Source organism: Pseudocercospora fijiensis (assembly GCF_000340215.1).
Source record: "Pseudocercospora fijiensis CIRAD86 unplaced genomic scaffold MYCFIscaffold_1, whole genome shotgun sequence".
NCBI classification, from domain to species: Eukaryota; Fungi; Ascomycota; class Dothideomycetes; order Mycosphaerellales; family Mycosphaerellaceae; genus Pseudocercospora; species Pseudocercospora fijiensis.
The window spans coordinates 10,065,865-10,081,795 of record NW_006921532.1 but is presented as its reverse complement, the minus strand read 5'-3'; the positions used below and the strand labels follow the sequence as shown (position 1 = coordinate 10,081,795).

Genomic DNA, 15,931 nt, shown 5'->3' with positions numbered 1-15,931 from the left:
AGAGTACTCCTCTTTTGTCTTACGCTTTTTTCTTAGATACTTAGGCAAAATAGTACTAGTTATTCGAATTAGTAATAGATATACGCTTATAGAAAAAGAGAAATAGACAAAGAGAAATAGACAATTTAGTAGGCGTTTACTAACAAATTAGTCGCTAAGCCTTTCTTAGCCTAAGACTAAACCCTATTTATAAGAATCCGACGCCCTATATTTATAATTTCCCTAATATAATAGGGCTAAAAGTATATAACCCTACGTATACTTAGTAGTTACAAAAGCGCTTAAGAATAAAAGATTATTAAAGGCTCTTATAAGGCGATTATAGTCATTTCTACACTCTTTAAGAAGGAATACGATCTACAAGTAGGATATATAGAAAGTGTTAGGGCTAGAACGAGAAGAGATAGAGTAGATCTTTAATATTATAGGTAAGGTTAAGTAGTAGAGATATACGATTTAATCTAAGACTACTACTAATTCCGCCTCTTCTAACCTTCTTAGATCGAGACAGAAATAGTAATATTAGCCTTAAAGAAGAGTAACAATCTTAACTATTAATTATAGTCTTAAACGGCGAGATTGAGCTAGTAGTATTTAGAATATATCGATAGCAATTTTAGTACTTAATAAGATTCTAAGTATAGGCGTAGTTCGGTAAGTAAAAGCGAGTATAAATATATACTAACGGGCCGTACTAAAGCAAATCTAGCGATTGTCTGTTTATATACTCTCTTTCCTTTTTAGTAAAGCTTTCGTAATAAAAAGCGGCTAGGTCTAGACGTCCGTAGGAAGCCTAGCTTTTAGTGTTAGTAGTATAGTAACGGAATTACTTGCCTCCTATTAGGAACTAAGAAAGAGTTAAAACTTAGATACTTTCTAGCTTACCTACTACTACTTCCTAGTATTTTCTTATTCGTTAGATATTATTAGTATATTTTACTAGGGGCTGTTCTCTCTAAAAGCGCTTCGATCTTCGCGAAATACTAGGACTCTATTAGTTATTAAGCTGTGCTCTAGAAATGCTAGTATATCTACTAACTAAATGCTTTACTAGCCTACGATATTAGAGGCCGCGTTAATATTAAGAAGTAATAAATTATTATTAAGTATATAAGGTTAATATACTCGATCTTTAAACGAGTAGATATTAATAGTATTATACTAATACCTCGTTAGCTTAACTCGAGTCTCTAATACGAAATAAACGTCGCTTTTTTTAATTAGATAGATAATATCGCTAGTATATTATAGATCGAGAATATAACCCGTAGTAAAGCTATAATATAATATATCGAAGTTAAGATTATATAATTTATATTAGGTACTAAAATAGAAGATATACTCGCTCTATATAACTTAGGCTACTCGTCTACTAATAAGGGACCTTAACTTAGAACTTCTCTAGAGAAAGATATAGAAGTCTTCGTTAGTAAGCCTACTACCTACTATAACTTCCTTCCTAAGGCTAAAATTAAACTTCGCTCCGTTAGGGACCTTTACGCTTTTAAGATTCGTATCGAAGTTAGATATAAATCTAACTAGTCTTATAAATCGACCTAACCCCTCCGTCGTTATAAGTTTAAAGTAGAGCTTTTTAACGCTATTAAGTAGGTTAAAATTAAAAAGCCTTTATTATTCCTATTAATTAAATAATAAGGAGATACTTAAATAGTAAAGGACTAAGGCGAAGACAGTCTCTAGTTAGACCTGCCGCGTAGGCTAGTTTGCTAGCGCCTCCGCAGGGTAAAGAAGGCCCGAGATCCGAGATAAGATAAAGGAAGTCACATACGAGCTTACAAGCGATGCAGCCTAAGAAGGAGGCAGGGCGGAGAAGGCAGGGAAGTACAAGCAGTGGATTCAAGCAAGCGCAAAAGGCTCATTGCCGAGCAAGGACGCAATTACAGCTCTAGCAATGTTTCCTGGCTAAACAAGCGCAATTATGGAGAGCAGGATAGAGGCGTAGGAAGGAGGCCGAGTATCTGGGCAAGTCTGATGGGTTAGAGGAACAACAGCACCTGTGAGATATTTTCTAACCTCGCACTAGCTGTATACAGTCGCCTATGCGAGACGAGAAAGCTGTTGTGAAGTGCTCTTACGGCTTTGATAGAGATATGGATACGGTGCGACTATTGTTAGAACTGCAAAACGTCAATTTCCGAACGACCTTGCATTGTTTTGTCATAGTGTGTCGATGTTTCTCCAGCATTTGGATCCTTGATGAGATCTCGGTTCAGATCCACAGCCGCTATAACAAGCATTGAACAGGATCGAGAATCCATCAAAGTATATTAAATAGTCAGATGATGTGACCTGGGTTCGTAAGCATTGAGCATTATACAGGTTGATGCATATTTCACATGACATGCCAAGCAATTCTTCTGGCGCTTGCACTCCTTCATCTGGCGTATGATGCCATGCTTTTGATGGTGCTAACAACGCACTTCCTAGGGCCCGGGCCCTGCACCTGCGTTGGAGGTCTGAGATTGACGACAACCACAGGCTGATGTTGAGGCCTCCCAATTCAGTTAGCGCGGCCGGACCTGCATGACGACTTCCGGATTTGTTGACGGTCGATGCGAAGCTTCTCTTTACTTCCACGCCTCCCAAATACCGCCGCTCCTTTCATCAAGCTGTCGAATCCCCGACGACTACCTCGAATCCCGCAACCAATAGGCCCGGCGGCTCAGCCAAGCAAGTATGGCGGATATACCGATCAAGGTGAAGCATCAAGGCAAGACCTACGATGTAGAGGTCTCACCTGACGGTACTGGTGAGGAGCTCAAGATGCAGCTCTACTCTCTCACGAATGTCGAGCCTGAGAATCAGAAAATCCTCGCGAAGAAGATGGTCAAGGATGATACGCCATTGTCGACGCTCGGGCTCAAGGCTGGACAAACGATCACTCTGGTTGGAAATCCTTCGGATAAAATCATGAAAATTGCGCCGAGGGAGAAAATGAAGTTTGCAGAGGACATGACTGAGGCAGAATTGGCGCAGCAAGAAGGTGCAACGCCTGCTGGCTTGCAGAATATGGGCAATACATGCTACGCAAACGCCACACTCCAAACGCTGCGATCTGTACCAGAGCTGCTCAGCGAACTCAAGACCTATCGACCTGCTGCACCGACGGCTGGATCCTCTTCATCTTCGCTGTTCTCTCCAGAACAACTCGCGCAGGCCGGGATCTCTGGCCTCGGTGGTGGACAGGACCTGACGCGTGCCCTTGGCGACCTATTCCAGCAGATGAACGAGACACAACAAGGCTTCCCGCCGATCATGTTCCTGACCGCTCTCCGACAGCAATTCCCTCAATTTGCAGAGAAGGCGAAGAACGGACATGGGTACGCGCAGCAAGATGCAGAAGAGGTGTGGTCTCAGTTGGTGCATGTGTTGCACGAGAAGCTCAAGCTTGAAGGAGATCCAGAAGGCTTTAAGACGTGGGTAGACAAATACATGGGGGGAAAATTCGTGGTCACAACTAAATGCGAAGAGGCGCCGGAGGAGGAAGCTGTTGTTAACACCGAGAGCTTCAATGACTTGAAGTGCAACATCCAGTCGGACACGAATCACATGCGAGAAGGTCTCAAAATTGCCCTGGACGAGAAGTTGGAGAAGAACTCGGAGTCTTTGGGTCGAACGGCAGTCTACACTCGCGAATCGCGGATCGATCGCCTGCCAAAATACTTGCCGATTCACTTCATTCGCTTTTTCTGGCGAAAAGACACCGGAAAGAAGGCCAAGATTTTACGCAAAGTCACATTCCAGCACGAGATCGATGTCACCGAGTTCTGCACCGATGAACTCCGAAAGAAGCTAATTCCTGTTCGTGATCGCATACGTGAGGTGCGCAAAGAGGAAGAGGACGTAGAACGTGCCAAGAAACGGCAGAAGCGCATGCAAAAGGAAATGCAAGAAGCAGCTAAGACAGGGGCAAGCGTGCGTAGCGACGAACCGCTTCAAAAGAAAAAGGAAAAAGAGGAGCGGGATCGGGATCGGGAGGTGAAGGCCAAGGGACCTGCAGACGAGTCGGGGCTCGCTGAAGAGAAGAAGAGCAACGGAGCGCAGCAGGATACCGAGATGGGCGGCACCGAGGAGAAGTTCAAGACCGACGAGGAAATCGAAGCAGAGCGAGCAGCATCAATTCTCGCCTCGAAGAAGGAACTGCTGTCGCTGGTGCACCCTGACTTGAAGCAGGATCCTACTGCTAACCAGACCGGTCTGTACGAGCTTCGCGGCGTCGTCACGCACCAAGGCTCTTCGGCAGATTCTGGTCACTACACGTCGTACGTGAAGAAGTCTGCACCAGCAGGCAAGGCTGAGGATGGCAAGTGGTGGTGGTTCAATGATGATAAGGTACAGGAAGTGGAGAGTGAGAAGATCGAAACGCTCTCGGGCGGTGGCGAAAGCCACAGTGCACTCATTCTGCTGTATCGCGCCGTTGAGCTGCCGGTCGTGGAGGAGAAGTAGGGGAAGTGCAGGTGTGCAACGGATCATCAGCAGGACGTCGCACTCCCGTTGTGTATAAAATGATCGAGACACACGACAGGCCAGGCCAGGCGTGCTTGGTACGTTCACAAGTGCATTGATGGCATGGCATGCGAACAGAGAACCGCGTTCCTTCCTTCCGTACGTACCTGTCTTCAGTATGCAAGTGGGTCCCTGGCCGTTTCACACGCGACAAGCACAAAGCTCCCGTCTTCCGAGCCCGCCTGCTCCCTCTCCCTCTCTCCCTCTCCCCTCTCTGGCGATATCCTCCAAATACTCATCAACCAGACCGCATTTCACCTGGCATTCCCAAGCGCCATGGTCCGTTGACTATCATTCGCGCATTCTTCGTGACTTTCTCTCATCCTCACATCATTCGTTGCTGCTCGACCCGCCGCCTACTTGCGGTCACCATGTTCTACAGCGCTGAAGGTGACGAGTCAACGCGCTTCACGCATCTGAGGGCATGCATGCACTGACGCTGAAGTAGTTCTTACCAGCCGCAAGTATGGCGTGGCAACAGTTTGGTAGGTCGTTCAGCATGACCAGTATAGACGTGTCGACTAATGCCCATGCGAAGGCTCGTCGCCACTCTGGGCTCAAAGTCAACCCTCAAAAAAGTGTCACGCAAAGCCATCCTCGACGTGGACGTCGTCAAGGCATGCGAGACCATCGAGAATCCAGACGCACCCATGGCCTTACGCCTCCAGAGTAATCTGCTGCAAGTATTTCCTCTGCGTGGCTTGACAGCAGTACTGACGCGTGCGCAGGTACGGTGTGACGCGTGTCTACGCGCAGCAGTGCGTCTATGTCTTAAGCGATGCAGAGTCTGCGCGCAATAATATGCGCGCTATGCTCCGAGTGGTGCATCAGGCTGAGCTTGAGAAGGAAGGAGTGAACAAAAGCCGGTATGTTCTGGACCGCGACCTTCACGCTCATCGCGCGAACCCACTCTGACACTATCACAGCGTGGAGCAACTCGTATTACAAGATGACCCGAACTTCTTGCCAGGACTGGATCTTATGCCACAGGACTTGGAGGATCTCGACCTTCGCATCGACCTCAACGACACACAGATGAGCATTACGCCCGGAAGCTTACGGTCGCACCGCAACAATGGCTCGCAGCAAAGCATCGGTGGACTGAACCTGCCACCTTCGCACAGCTCCCCCATTGGCGATGCAATGGGAGGTCGCGATATATTCAGCCTTCGCGGCCACTCTGGTCCGGGCAGTGGTTTGAGATCCGCGCCAAAGCTGCTCGAGGACGATGATCTGGGCCTTGACCTTGGAGTTGAGACTGTGCGCCAACGGATGACACCGTCTGGCAAGCTCCTTTCAACTTCTGATGTTGCAAACGACGCAGGAGATAATGGTGCGCCTGATCAGCCAATGGTGAGTGCTCAATTCTGACATACATATGTACACGTGCAATGCTGAACTCGCGCAGCTTGATGAATCCATGAACAGCAACAATGATGAGAATAATCTCGACACAGTCTTTGCAGACACAGCTGCGTTCAACAACGGCGGAGACCAGGATGCAGGCAACAGCGAATCAGCCAGCGCAATGGCAGCTGTGCGCAAGGATGGAAAAGCACGCACGAAGAAAATCACTGCAATGGACAAGCATACCACACTACACAACTCCGAACTCGCCGAGTGGAGTCGCAACTACGTGTCAAACATGCTCAAGGAGGGCCAAGGCAAGGAGACCGCTCGCCTCAACCGTATCGCCAAGAAGAATGCCGAGCACTGGGTTCTGGAAGCTGGTCTAATTTTCGGTCAAGGCCTGCGTGGACCTCTCGACATGTTCTCCGGTGCAGCCCTTATTGAAGTCTTCACGGGCATGGAGCCTAACAATGGCAAGAAGCGAAATCTCGATGACCCGGAAACGGCAAGCAGTAGTCCCAAGCGCTCCCGAATCAGTGGTCCGTACTTGGATGAAATTGGTGCCGGCGAGATTGTTCGATACGATAACGATGACGTCCAAACGAACCTTGACAGCGATCAGGAAATCGAACACGGGCGAGAAGCTCCTACTCCTCTCGGAGATCGCCAAAATTCTAGCATCTTTCCGTGGAACAGCCAGGGCGGCATCAAAGATTCTCGCGGTGGGGGTCTTCCAACTTCAGTCTCATTTGGTGGTGCGGCACTCGACCTTGTACATTCCCGCCGCGGCAGTCGGTTTACATCAGCATCGCCACTACTCGGTCGCGGCATCAATCCTGACGAGGTCAACTTCCAGCTCTCAGAGATCCATTTGTCCGGCGAGGATGAATTCGAACTTTACGGCGCAGCAGCAGTCGTCGACACTCAGAAAGCGGCAGAGTCTCAGTGGCAGCGTGCCGCCTTGACCGGGGAAGCATCGAATTTCCTGGACTTTGTGCAGAGTGCTATCGACCGTGAGGATGATGGTATGCGTAGTGGCATTGCATTCGAGACACTGCTGCCACCGGCGAACAATACTTACATTGTGGCGGCCCAAGCTTTACTGCATATTCTGAGCCTGGGATCTAAGGGAATATTGGAGATTGAGCAGCGCGAGCATTTCGACGAAATCTGGCTTAAGACTACGGCGATATAAGATCGCAGTAGAGGATCTTATACGAATTATACTACTCTCGCTCGACTAATAGATTCTAAGAGTAAGTAGAATAATAATATGTAGATAGTAGTTTAATATAATATAGGTTAGGTAAGCAGGTAGATAGTATAGTTAAGAGCGTATAGTATTCGATAAAGTCTATAAAGTAGGGAGAGGAAGGTTAGGAAGTTAGGCTAACGCTAAGCGCTAAGCCCTACCTAAGGCACTAAGACCCTAGCTTTACTTAGCCGCGGCGGTTATATACCTTCTATATACCCTCTAATATAGGCTTCCCTTCTAAAGGCTACGCCCTTATAGCTATTTCCTATTACTCCCCTCGCTAAGTTACTAATTATAATAAGCCGCGCTTCTTACGCGCTAAATCGAACGCTTAACTAAATAATTACGTTACTATTAGTCTTACTCTTAAACCCTACTTTAATATCTATTATATAATAACTACTCTTCTAACTAAGCTATTACTACTAACCCCGTAGTAACGGTATATTAACGCTATTATAATATAGTAGCCTTAACTAATAACGACGCGTATACCTAGCTATAACTAGGTATAGGGAGTTATAGTAATCCCTTTACGCTTAGTTATTAGTCTCTCGAGGTCTTATCCTATTTCCTTAGTAATAAGAACTATTCCTATTACGTATAGTTTACTTTAGCTTCCCCTAATTAGCTTAGAGCGTAACCGTAGGTATAGGTACTTAGGCTTCGGCACTTTTCTAAGGTTACTAGGCCTAATAATCTAGTAGCGACGACCGCCTAGGTCCTAGTTAGGTAGCTATTAATTTTACTAAAATTCGTGCGGCTAATTTCCTATAGCGGCACTTTACTTCGAAGTATATAAGGTCGAAATTGTAAGAAGGGTATGTTAGCAGGTAGATAGGGTAGTAGTAGGTACAAGTAGTATTCGATAAGGATCTAGGAGGAGAGGGAGGAAGGTAGGAGAGTTAGCCTATTACTAAGCGCTAAGCCCTACCTAAGGCATTAAGGCCCTAGCTTCACTCGAGCCTAGTTATATACTAATTACGTATAATCTCTTTAGTCCTAATATACGCTTCCCTTCTAAAGGCCGCGCCCTCGTAGCTAGTCTATATTCTAACCTTAACCTCTATTACTACTAACTTAGCAAATCTAATAAGCTGCTTAGCCGCGCTAAATTAAATACTTAACTACCTAATTATGTAACTATATTAAACCTTACCTTCTAATATAATGTCTAACTCTAACTGCGCTATCCTTATATATAATAAAGTAATATATAACTACGAGAATTAAGGACTATCGACTAATTATAATACGAGCGCGCCTTCCCTACTATAATAGGTAGGCGTACGAGGTATTATAGCACTGCCTCCGTTCTAAGTAATATTATATCGAGTTCTTTGCGTCTACTTTTAAAAGACCTAGCAATGTCCGCTTCCGAGGGTTATTCTTATTATTACGAGGGCTATTATTTACTATCGTAGTTTTACTAGCCCTAATTAGTTAGGTTTAGCAGCCTTTAATTATTAATTAATCTTATCTTTTTAAAAACACAGTTCGTCTAGTTTCTATAAGTAAAGGCTATTATAAGTGCAATAGTTAAGGTTCGCCTCGCTTAAAGGGTCGGAAAGATTAAGGAGTAACCTATTATCCGTAAGATCGACCCCGGCTAGCTTAGCTCTATAGTTTTTGCCCTTAGTTAGCCTACTTAATCTTTTAAGCGGCTTAAAGTTTTAATTAAACCCTTAGCAGGTTCAATCTTTTAACTTAGTTAGTATAGTGCTTTAGGCTCGTAGTATAGGTAAGGTTGTATCTATAGGCGTGGTAACAATAGCAAGTAATGTTAACAATAGCGGCGCTAGCCGTCTTAGATCTTTAGGGTTCTTATTAATATAGCTGCGTAGGTACTACTATAGGGTAGCATTCTGCCTCTCTATTTAACCGTTAGTCTATAGATAGAAGGCTGTTAATAGCCGATGCTTTAGTCTTAGCTGCAGGCATATTTCGCTCTAATAGTACGATATTAGTATCGATCTACGATCGGATACTATCCCCTTAGGGGTTCCCTAATAGGTATAGAAGATATTAGTCTATAGCGCCTCTGCTATATTAATAGCAGTCTAATCTTTGCGCGCCGGGATGTATCGAGCGCCTTTAGTAAATTGATCTACTATAACAAGGATAGTATTATATATATAATATATCCTTACTACCCCTACGCTTAGCAGGCGGAAGGCCTATAATAAAATCTATTATAAGCTTAGCAAATAGCTTCTTTAGAACAGGGAGTAAAGACAACTCGCTAAATAGTAAGTACTTTAGTGCTTTAACTCGCTAGTATACTACATAGGTCTGTATATACTCCTTTATATACCGCTTACTATTTAGCTAGTAGTATATACGCGATAGTAACTCGTGCGACCTCTCTATACTATAGTAACTAGCGAGCTTACTATTATAGTGCCTCTTTAAAAGCTCTTATCTAATCGATTGTTTAGCGGGGACATAGTATCTGCCCTTAAACTTTAAGTAACCTTTGTCGTCGATCGACTAATTATTACTCTTACTAGATCGAGTCGTTCGCCTACTTACAAGCTTATTAATACGTTTAGCAGCAAAGGCGTCTCTCTACTAAGTACGTAATAGCTTATCTATAAACGATTAACTATCCCTATTTATAAGGTTATTTAATAGCATCCGTACTATCGAACGAGGTACGTATTATATATATCTAATAGCACTAGCAGCCGGATTAACTATAGCAGTGCTTTAATCGCTGTTACTATATATAGCGATATCGACTAGGGAGTTATTATAACTTCTCCTATCTATATCCTTAGCCCTTGCCTTAATACGCACTATTAATATAGTAAGAGCATTAATATGCTTTAAGCCGTCGCGGAGTCCGGTAAGCCGCTTATCCTACGCTTGCTTATTAACAATACGGGCTATAGCAATCTTATACTATAGGGTTAGAAACAAAGAATTGATATGTTAGGTCTCGCTATCGTAATTAGGTCGCCTCGATAGGCTATTAGCAGGGTTGCTTACGCCTAGCCGATATAATATATTAAAATCAAACCTAGCGAGGTAGACGGCCTATCTAGCCTATCGACCTATAACCCTAGTAACCTTAGTAATACTACGGAGGTTGTTATAGTCTATATAGACCTATATCGTATATTAAGCCCTATCGAGGTAGTGCCTCTAATACTTAAAGGCCTCGACAATAGCTAGCAACTCTTGCTCGTAGGTCTCGTAGCGACGCTTAGCGTTAATTATCTTCCTCGAAAAGAAGGCAATCGGGTACTAATAGTAGTCCTTGTCCGATTATTGTAATATAATAGCTAATATAGCAAACTGCGAAGCGTTAGTCTTAATACAGATTAGTTTGCTTAGTACGAAGTAGTATAACAAGGGGACTTTAGTAAAGCGCTTCTTTAAACCGTTAAAAGCGGCTTATGCTCTACTAGTCCACTTGAACTCTCTAGTAGGGTTAGCCTTGGTTTTAGTAAGCTTAGTTAGCAGCACTACATGCCTCGAATAGCCCTTAATAAACCGACGGTAGAAGTTAGCGAAGCCGAGGAATAACTAAAGTTCCTTAATACTAGTAGGTATTAGCTACTTAGTAATAGTCTTAATCCGATTAGGATTAGCCTTAATACTATTAGTTAATACGATAAAGCTAAGGAAGGCTACCTCCTTAGTAGCAAAGGTACATTTAGAGGGCTTGTAATACAAGCTATAGGTTCTTAGGCGATCGAGTACCTTACGGACTATAGCCTAGTACTCCGCAATGTTAGGTAAGTATATATAAACTAGGATATTATCTAGGTAAACTATATAGAGGTAGTCTAACAGGCCGGACAAGGCCCGATTAATATAGGACTAGAATATTATAGGGGTATTAGCTAAGCCAAATAGCATAACTAAGTACTCGAAATAGCTATAGCGGGTACGGAAGGCTGTTTTCTATTTATCGCCCTTGCGAATACAGATGCGATAATAGGCATCTTTAATATCTAATATAGTATAAAAACGGGCGCTAGATAGGCGATCGAGGGTCTTATTAATAAACGGAAGTAGACAACGGTCCTTAATAGTAATAGCATTAAGCCTACGGTAATTAACGTATAAACGCAGGCTACTATCCTTCTTAGGGACAAACAGGATTAGTGTACTAGTAGGGCTATTGCTATACTAAATTCGACTATTAGCTAGGTTCTTATCTAGGTACTTACGCAATATAGTAAGCTCTCGTTTACTAAGGTTATAGAGCGGCCTAAAAGGTACCTCTATGCCCTATATAATATCGATCTTGTAGTCCGTCTCTTTAAACATAGGCAATGTCGATACTAGGTAGTGTTTGAATATATTAATATAGGTCTCTCGAATAGGCTATAGTATACGAGCAAGCTAATTAGGGTCTATGCTATTAGGGGGCACAGGTTTATCGTTATCTCCGCCGAGAAGGTTAGCTATCGGATTAGCTAAGGCAGGTGTTAGGTTGCTAATAAATAGGACCCTAATATCGTTAGGGCACTCGCTAGTATTAATGTGTTTAATGTCCTCTTTCCTAGCGATTCCGAATCGCTACTATTAGCTACCTAGGTCTATAGCTATAGCGTAGTGCTTAAGAACAGGGTTGCTAATAATAATAGTAGCTCCCCTATATAGGTTGTCTATATCTACTACGTAGGCAGTAAAATCTAGTAAGCGCTCGTTGCCGAGGTCGTCTCTTAGAACTATAGGAATATAGTAGGCTCTATAGGTTAAGTGCCGAGCGTTATTAAACTAAGCAAAGGTTAGTAGGTTAGCCCTATTTAATTGTCGAAGGTCTAGTTGCTTAGCTAGGCGATAGCTAATAAGGGCACTAACTAAATTTCCTAGGTCTAGTATAACCTTAGTTTTATAGTTAGTTCTATACGTGTCCTATATAAGACAGGTGCGTATAATAGCTAGTACAATTTCGATAGTTTTACGCTGCACAAGGCTAATAGTTAGTGCTGCGCTTATTCTTTTTTCGACTAATTAGAAGGTTAGCCTATAGGGGTAGCGTTAGCTGCTAAAAGGTGCTTTCGGTAATCGGCGGCAGTACGGTCGATTCGGGCCTAATCCCTAGGTTTGCCGCATTAGCCTAGAAGATAGCTAGTACTATTATAGTTGAAGCACTTTAATCTAGTTAGGAGGTTGCTATAGCTGCTATTAGTCGAGCGGTTAGCGTTATAAGGATACGAGCCCCTTCTACGGCCCCTATTACGGCCTCCTCTATATAGCCGTCGGCTACGGCCTCTTCTACGGTCGTTGTTACTATTCCTATTGTTAGTATTATTGTCTTAGTAGGAACCTTAGTTTCCTCCGCGGCTACGGTTGCTACGGTTAGTACTAGCAGGTCGGATCCTTAATTCCAGTCGTTACTAGAGCTAGACAGCTCGTTTAGCTATTTCTACCTCGACTATAAATTAAATGCGTGTTAGGTTAGCCTGTTTAAATACACGGCGGCGGTCCAATTCGAGAAAAAGCTCCTATCTAAGTTTTAGGCGTATCTCGGAAATCTATATAGAATTAGTCTTAGCCGGAAGGTTATCCTCGAGGGTCTTTAAATAGGCCTTAAATAAGCGAGCCGATTGATTAGTCTTTTATTTAGCCTAAAGGTACTAGTCCTAAGCATATTGTTGCCTTAGTATAGGGTTTCTAAGGGTGTCTAGTATAATGGTTTTATAGGTTTGCTACTAAATAGTAGTCTAATTATCGAGGGAGTTAAAATAGTCATCCTAGGTGCGCTTTAGGTCGCTATTAATGTACTATATAGCATAGACAACTAGTAAATAGTCGTCTAGAAGAGCCCTTAGTGCATTTCGTTAGTTAAGCTTACAATTACGTATATAGTTATTATATTGCTTGCGACTAGAGCCGTTGAATATAGTGCAGTCCTTAAGTTTAGTATCCTTCTTTTAGATAGATAGTAAAGAAGGTCCTACTATTAGTTTAGCAGTAGTTGTCGGGGCTTCCTAAAGGCGGCGAAGCTCGAGGAGGTTATCCTTTAGCTATTGTTTCTAACGCAAGGTAGCGAGCCTGTTTTAGGTGGCTTCTTAAAGTCTCGCTACTAGCTAGGGGCCGAAGGCTAGTTAGCTATATCGACGGTTAACAATGTTATTAAGAATATTGTTAACGGGTAACGATAGGTTATCCCCTTCGATTATAGGTTCTTTAGTAGGCCCTCTAGTAGGCTCTTTAGCAGGCACTTTAGCAGGCACTTTAGCGGGAACTATGCTACTAGCGTTGTTATTGCTAGCGCTACTAGCGGCGCCGCGGTTGCTGTTGTTTCGTAATAAGCCGGCTATTATAAGGGGTAACACTAATAATATATTATAGGCCCCTAAGATACGGATATAGCGGAATTAGTAGATATCGGCTTAGTGCGATTAATTTAGTATAATAGGCCGTATAGAAGGCCTTACTTAATAATTGGTACGGTTGTTTTAATAGAATAGTACGTATAGGTCCCGTTCTTTAGGCGCAATATAGTTAGATTAACGGTTTTCGTAGCTATACCGCTAAAAGCTTGAAATAAGGACTATCTAGCTACTGCCCTTAAAGGGTAGATCGAATACTATATAAGAAGGGTATGTTAGCAGGTAGATAGGGTAGTAGTAGGTATAAGTAGTATTCGATAAGGATCTAGGAGGAGAGGGAGGAAGGTAGGAGAGTTAGCCTATTGCTAAGCGCTAAGCCCTGCCTAAGGCATTAAGGCCCTAGCTTCACTCGAGCCTAGTTACATGCTAATTACGTATAATCTCTTTAGTCCTAACAGAAATCTAGTAGTTAGATTTACTTAGTCGATTTGTAACGTACCTTAAAGGGTTATAAGCTCGAGGTCTATATCGTATCGATAAGAGCGATTCCGGGTATTACCTATCTATAGTTTTGCTAGCACTAGGCAATATTAATAATCGGTAATAGCCGGTAGTTAGCGCGCCTTAGCGCTAGCTTTACTTCTTCCGCTTTCTAGACTTTATCCTCTTTATTACGCTTATAAAGCAACTACGATTAGCTATTACCCTTTTTCGTATTTCTAGTATTATTATTACTATAATAACTAATCGCCTACGCTCCGCTAGCGCCGTCTTTGTCCTTATCGAGTAAGGCGCTATTAGGATAAGAGGTAGATATAGGAAGTAGATATAAGTATAGTTAAAGGATAGCTACTATAGGCGGTATAGTCTTAGGTTCTATAAGCACGTTATTTGCTATCGGCTAATAATAGAAGTAGTAGAATAGGCTATTAATAGTAAATAGCTAATACTACCCCCGGGGTATTATTATTTCTACGTAGCGATACTGTCTTATATAGTCCTCTTAGCCTTTTTCCTACTATCCTTAGTAGCCTTATATTCTTATAATAACTCAGTTATATCCTTAAAGGATTTTTTAGTCTCTTACGAGTCCTACTTAGGGGTATAGCCTTACTAGCGTAGTAGGTACTCCTTCTTGCTATTTCTTATCCGATCTTTCAGTATACGCTCTACCTACTATATCTCTCTACTATTAGCTAATATGTCTTTATACTCGGTAGGGGCTTCGTAGTCCTCTCGGTAGCAATATAGTTTAAGGAGCGATATATAGAAGATATTAAAGACAGTATAGTATAGTAGAAGCTATAATTAGTAGGCCTAGCTATTGCCCTTCGGTTCTTAAATACGGAAGGGGCTAATAAGCCGTAGTGCTAATTTAGAGCGTGTTTTGCTATTAGGAGAAGGTTATTTACGGATACGGAGGTTCCTAGTATTTAGTATAACTATATCGCCTTATCGAAAGGTTATTAGCGTATAATACTTACTATAGTAGGTCTTTTAGTAGGCCTATACTTTTTTTAATTTGTTAGCTATCTTAGTATAGATTTCTCGTATCTTCTATATACGCTCTATAGCCGCTAATGTTTCTAATTAACCGGCTTCCCTTCCCTAGCGCTTAGCCTCGAGCGGTAGTTATTATAGTATAGCTAGGTTATAGCCTATAGTAGTATAGTAGGGTAATACCTTAGTTAATAAATAGATAGAGCTACGATATATAAACTCGGCTAGTTATAGGAGGTCTACCTATTTAGTATTAGGATCTTCGTTAATAAAACTACGTAGGTACTACTAGAGGGTAGTATTCTATCTCTTAGTCTAACTATCGGTCTATAGATAGAAGGCTATCGATAGCTAATGCCTTAGTCTTAGCTATAGGCACTTTTCGCTCTAATAGTGCGATATAAAGATCGAGCTACGGTCTAATACTAGTCCTTTAGGGGTGCTCTACTAGGTATAGAAGATATTATTCTTAGGCTATAGCGCTTCTACTAGGTTAACTAATAACTAATCTTTCCTAGTAGGAATATATCGAGCGCTCTTAGTAAAGCGGTCTACGACAACTAGAATAGCATTAAATATATCCTTACTACTACGCCTCTTAGCGGTAGGAAGACCTATAATAAAATTAAGGGTAAGCTTAGCGAATAGCTTATTTAGAATAGGAAGTAAAGACAGCTCGCCGGATAGCAGGTATCGTAGTGCTTTAACCCTCTAGTAAATAGTATATATATTTATATAGTTCTTTATATCCCGCTTACTATTTAGCTAAAAGTATATACGCGATAGTAGCTCGTACGACTTCTATATATTATAGTAACTAGTAAGCTTACTATTATAGTATTACTTAAGAATCTCCTATCTAATCGATTGCTTAGCGGCTATATATTAGCGGCCTTATAGCGTAGGTAACTAGCACTATCGACTAACTAGTTATTACTCTTACTAGATCGAGTCTCGCGTCTATTTATAAGTCGAGTAAGGCGGGCAATAGCAAAGGCGTCCC

General features: G+C 42.6%; 4 protein-coding genes across 4 annotated transcripts; 3 read left to right on the top strand and 1 right to left on the bottom strand.

The window, feature by feature from the left end:
- Nucleotides 1-1,802: 1,802 nt before the first annotated feature.
- Nucleotides 1,803-2,033, top strand: MYCFIDRAFT_170844 (uncharacterized protein; the record flags this gene model as incomplete). Its single annotated transcript, XM_007923844.1, has 3 exons — nucleotides 1,803-1,851; nucleotides 1,892-1,996; nucleotides 2,023-2,033. 3 exons carry the CDS (start codon nucleotides 1,803-1,805, stop codon nucleotides 2,031-2,033), a joined length of 165 nt encoding a protein of 54 aa, XP_007922035.1.
- A 25-nt stretch (nucleotides 2,034-2,058) lies between these two features.
- On the bottom strand, nucleotides 2,059-2,626 carry MYCFIDRAFT_170843 (uncharacterized protein; the record flags this gene model as incomplete). Its single annotated transcript, XM_007923843.1, has 6 exons — nucleotides 2,059-2,126; nucleotides 2,162-2,224; nucleotides 2,253-2,417; nucleotides 2,465-2,513; nucleotides 2,541-2,551; nucleotides 2,599-2,626. The coding sequence occupies 6 exons, from the start codon at nucleotides 2,624-2,626 to the stop codon at nucleotides 2,059-2,061; spliced, it is 384 nt and encodes a 127-aa protein (XP_007922034.1).
- Nucleotides 2,627-2,630: 4 nt separating this feature from the next.
- Nucleotides 2,631-4,625, top strand: MYCFIDRAFT_71494 (uncharacterized protein). Its single transcript, XM_007922138.1, has one exon. The coding sequence runs from the start codon at nucleotides 2,698-2,700 to the stop codon at nucleotides 4,465-4,467; it is 1,770 nt and encodes a 589-aa protein (XP_007920329.1). The 5' UTR covers nucleotides 2,631-2,697; the 3' UTR covers nucleotides 4,468-4,625.
- Nucleotides 4,626-4,898: 273 nt separating this feature from the next.
- MYCFIDRAFT_76725 (uncharacterized protein) lies at nucleotides 4,899-7,072 on the top strand (the record flags this gene model as incomplete). The annotated part of the gene is made up of 5 exons (XM_007922292.1): nucleotides 4,899-4,917; nucleotides 4,976-5,012; nucleotides 5,256-5,393; nucleotides 5,454-5,880; nucleotides 5,936-7,072. The coding sequence occupies 5 exons, from the start codon at nucleotides 4,899-4,901 to the stop codon at nucleotides 7,070-7,072; spliced, it is 1,758 nt and encodes a 585-aa protein (XP_007920483.1).
- Nucleotides 7,073-15,931: the final 8,859 nt, after the last annotated feature.

What these genes read in the sequence shown, in the direction of transcription:
- MYCFIDRAFT_71494 (XM_007922138.1), top strand. Translation starts at nt 2,698, where the DNA reads ATGGCGGATATACCGATCAAGGTGAAGCATCAAGGCAAGACCTACGAT.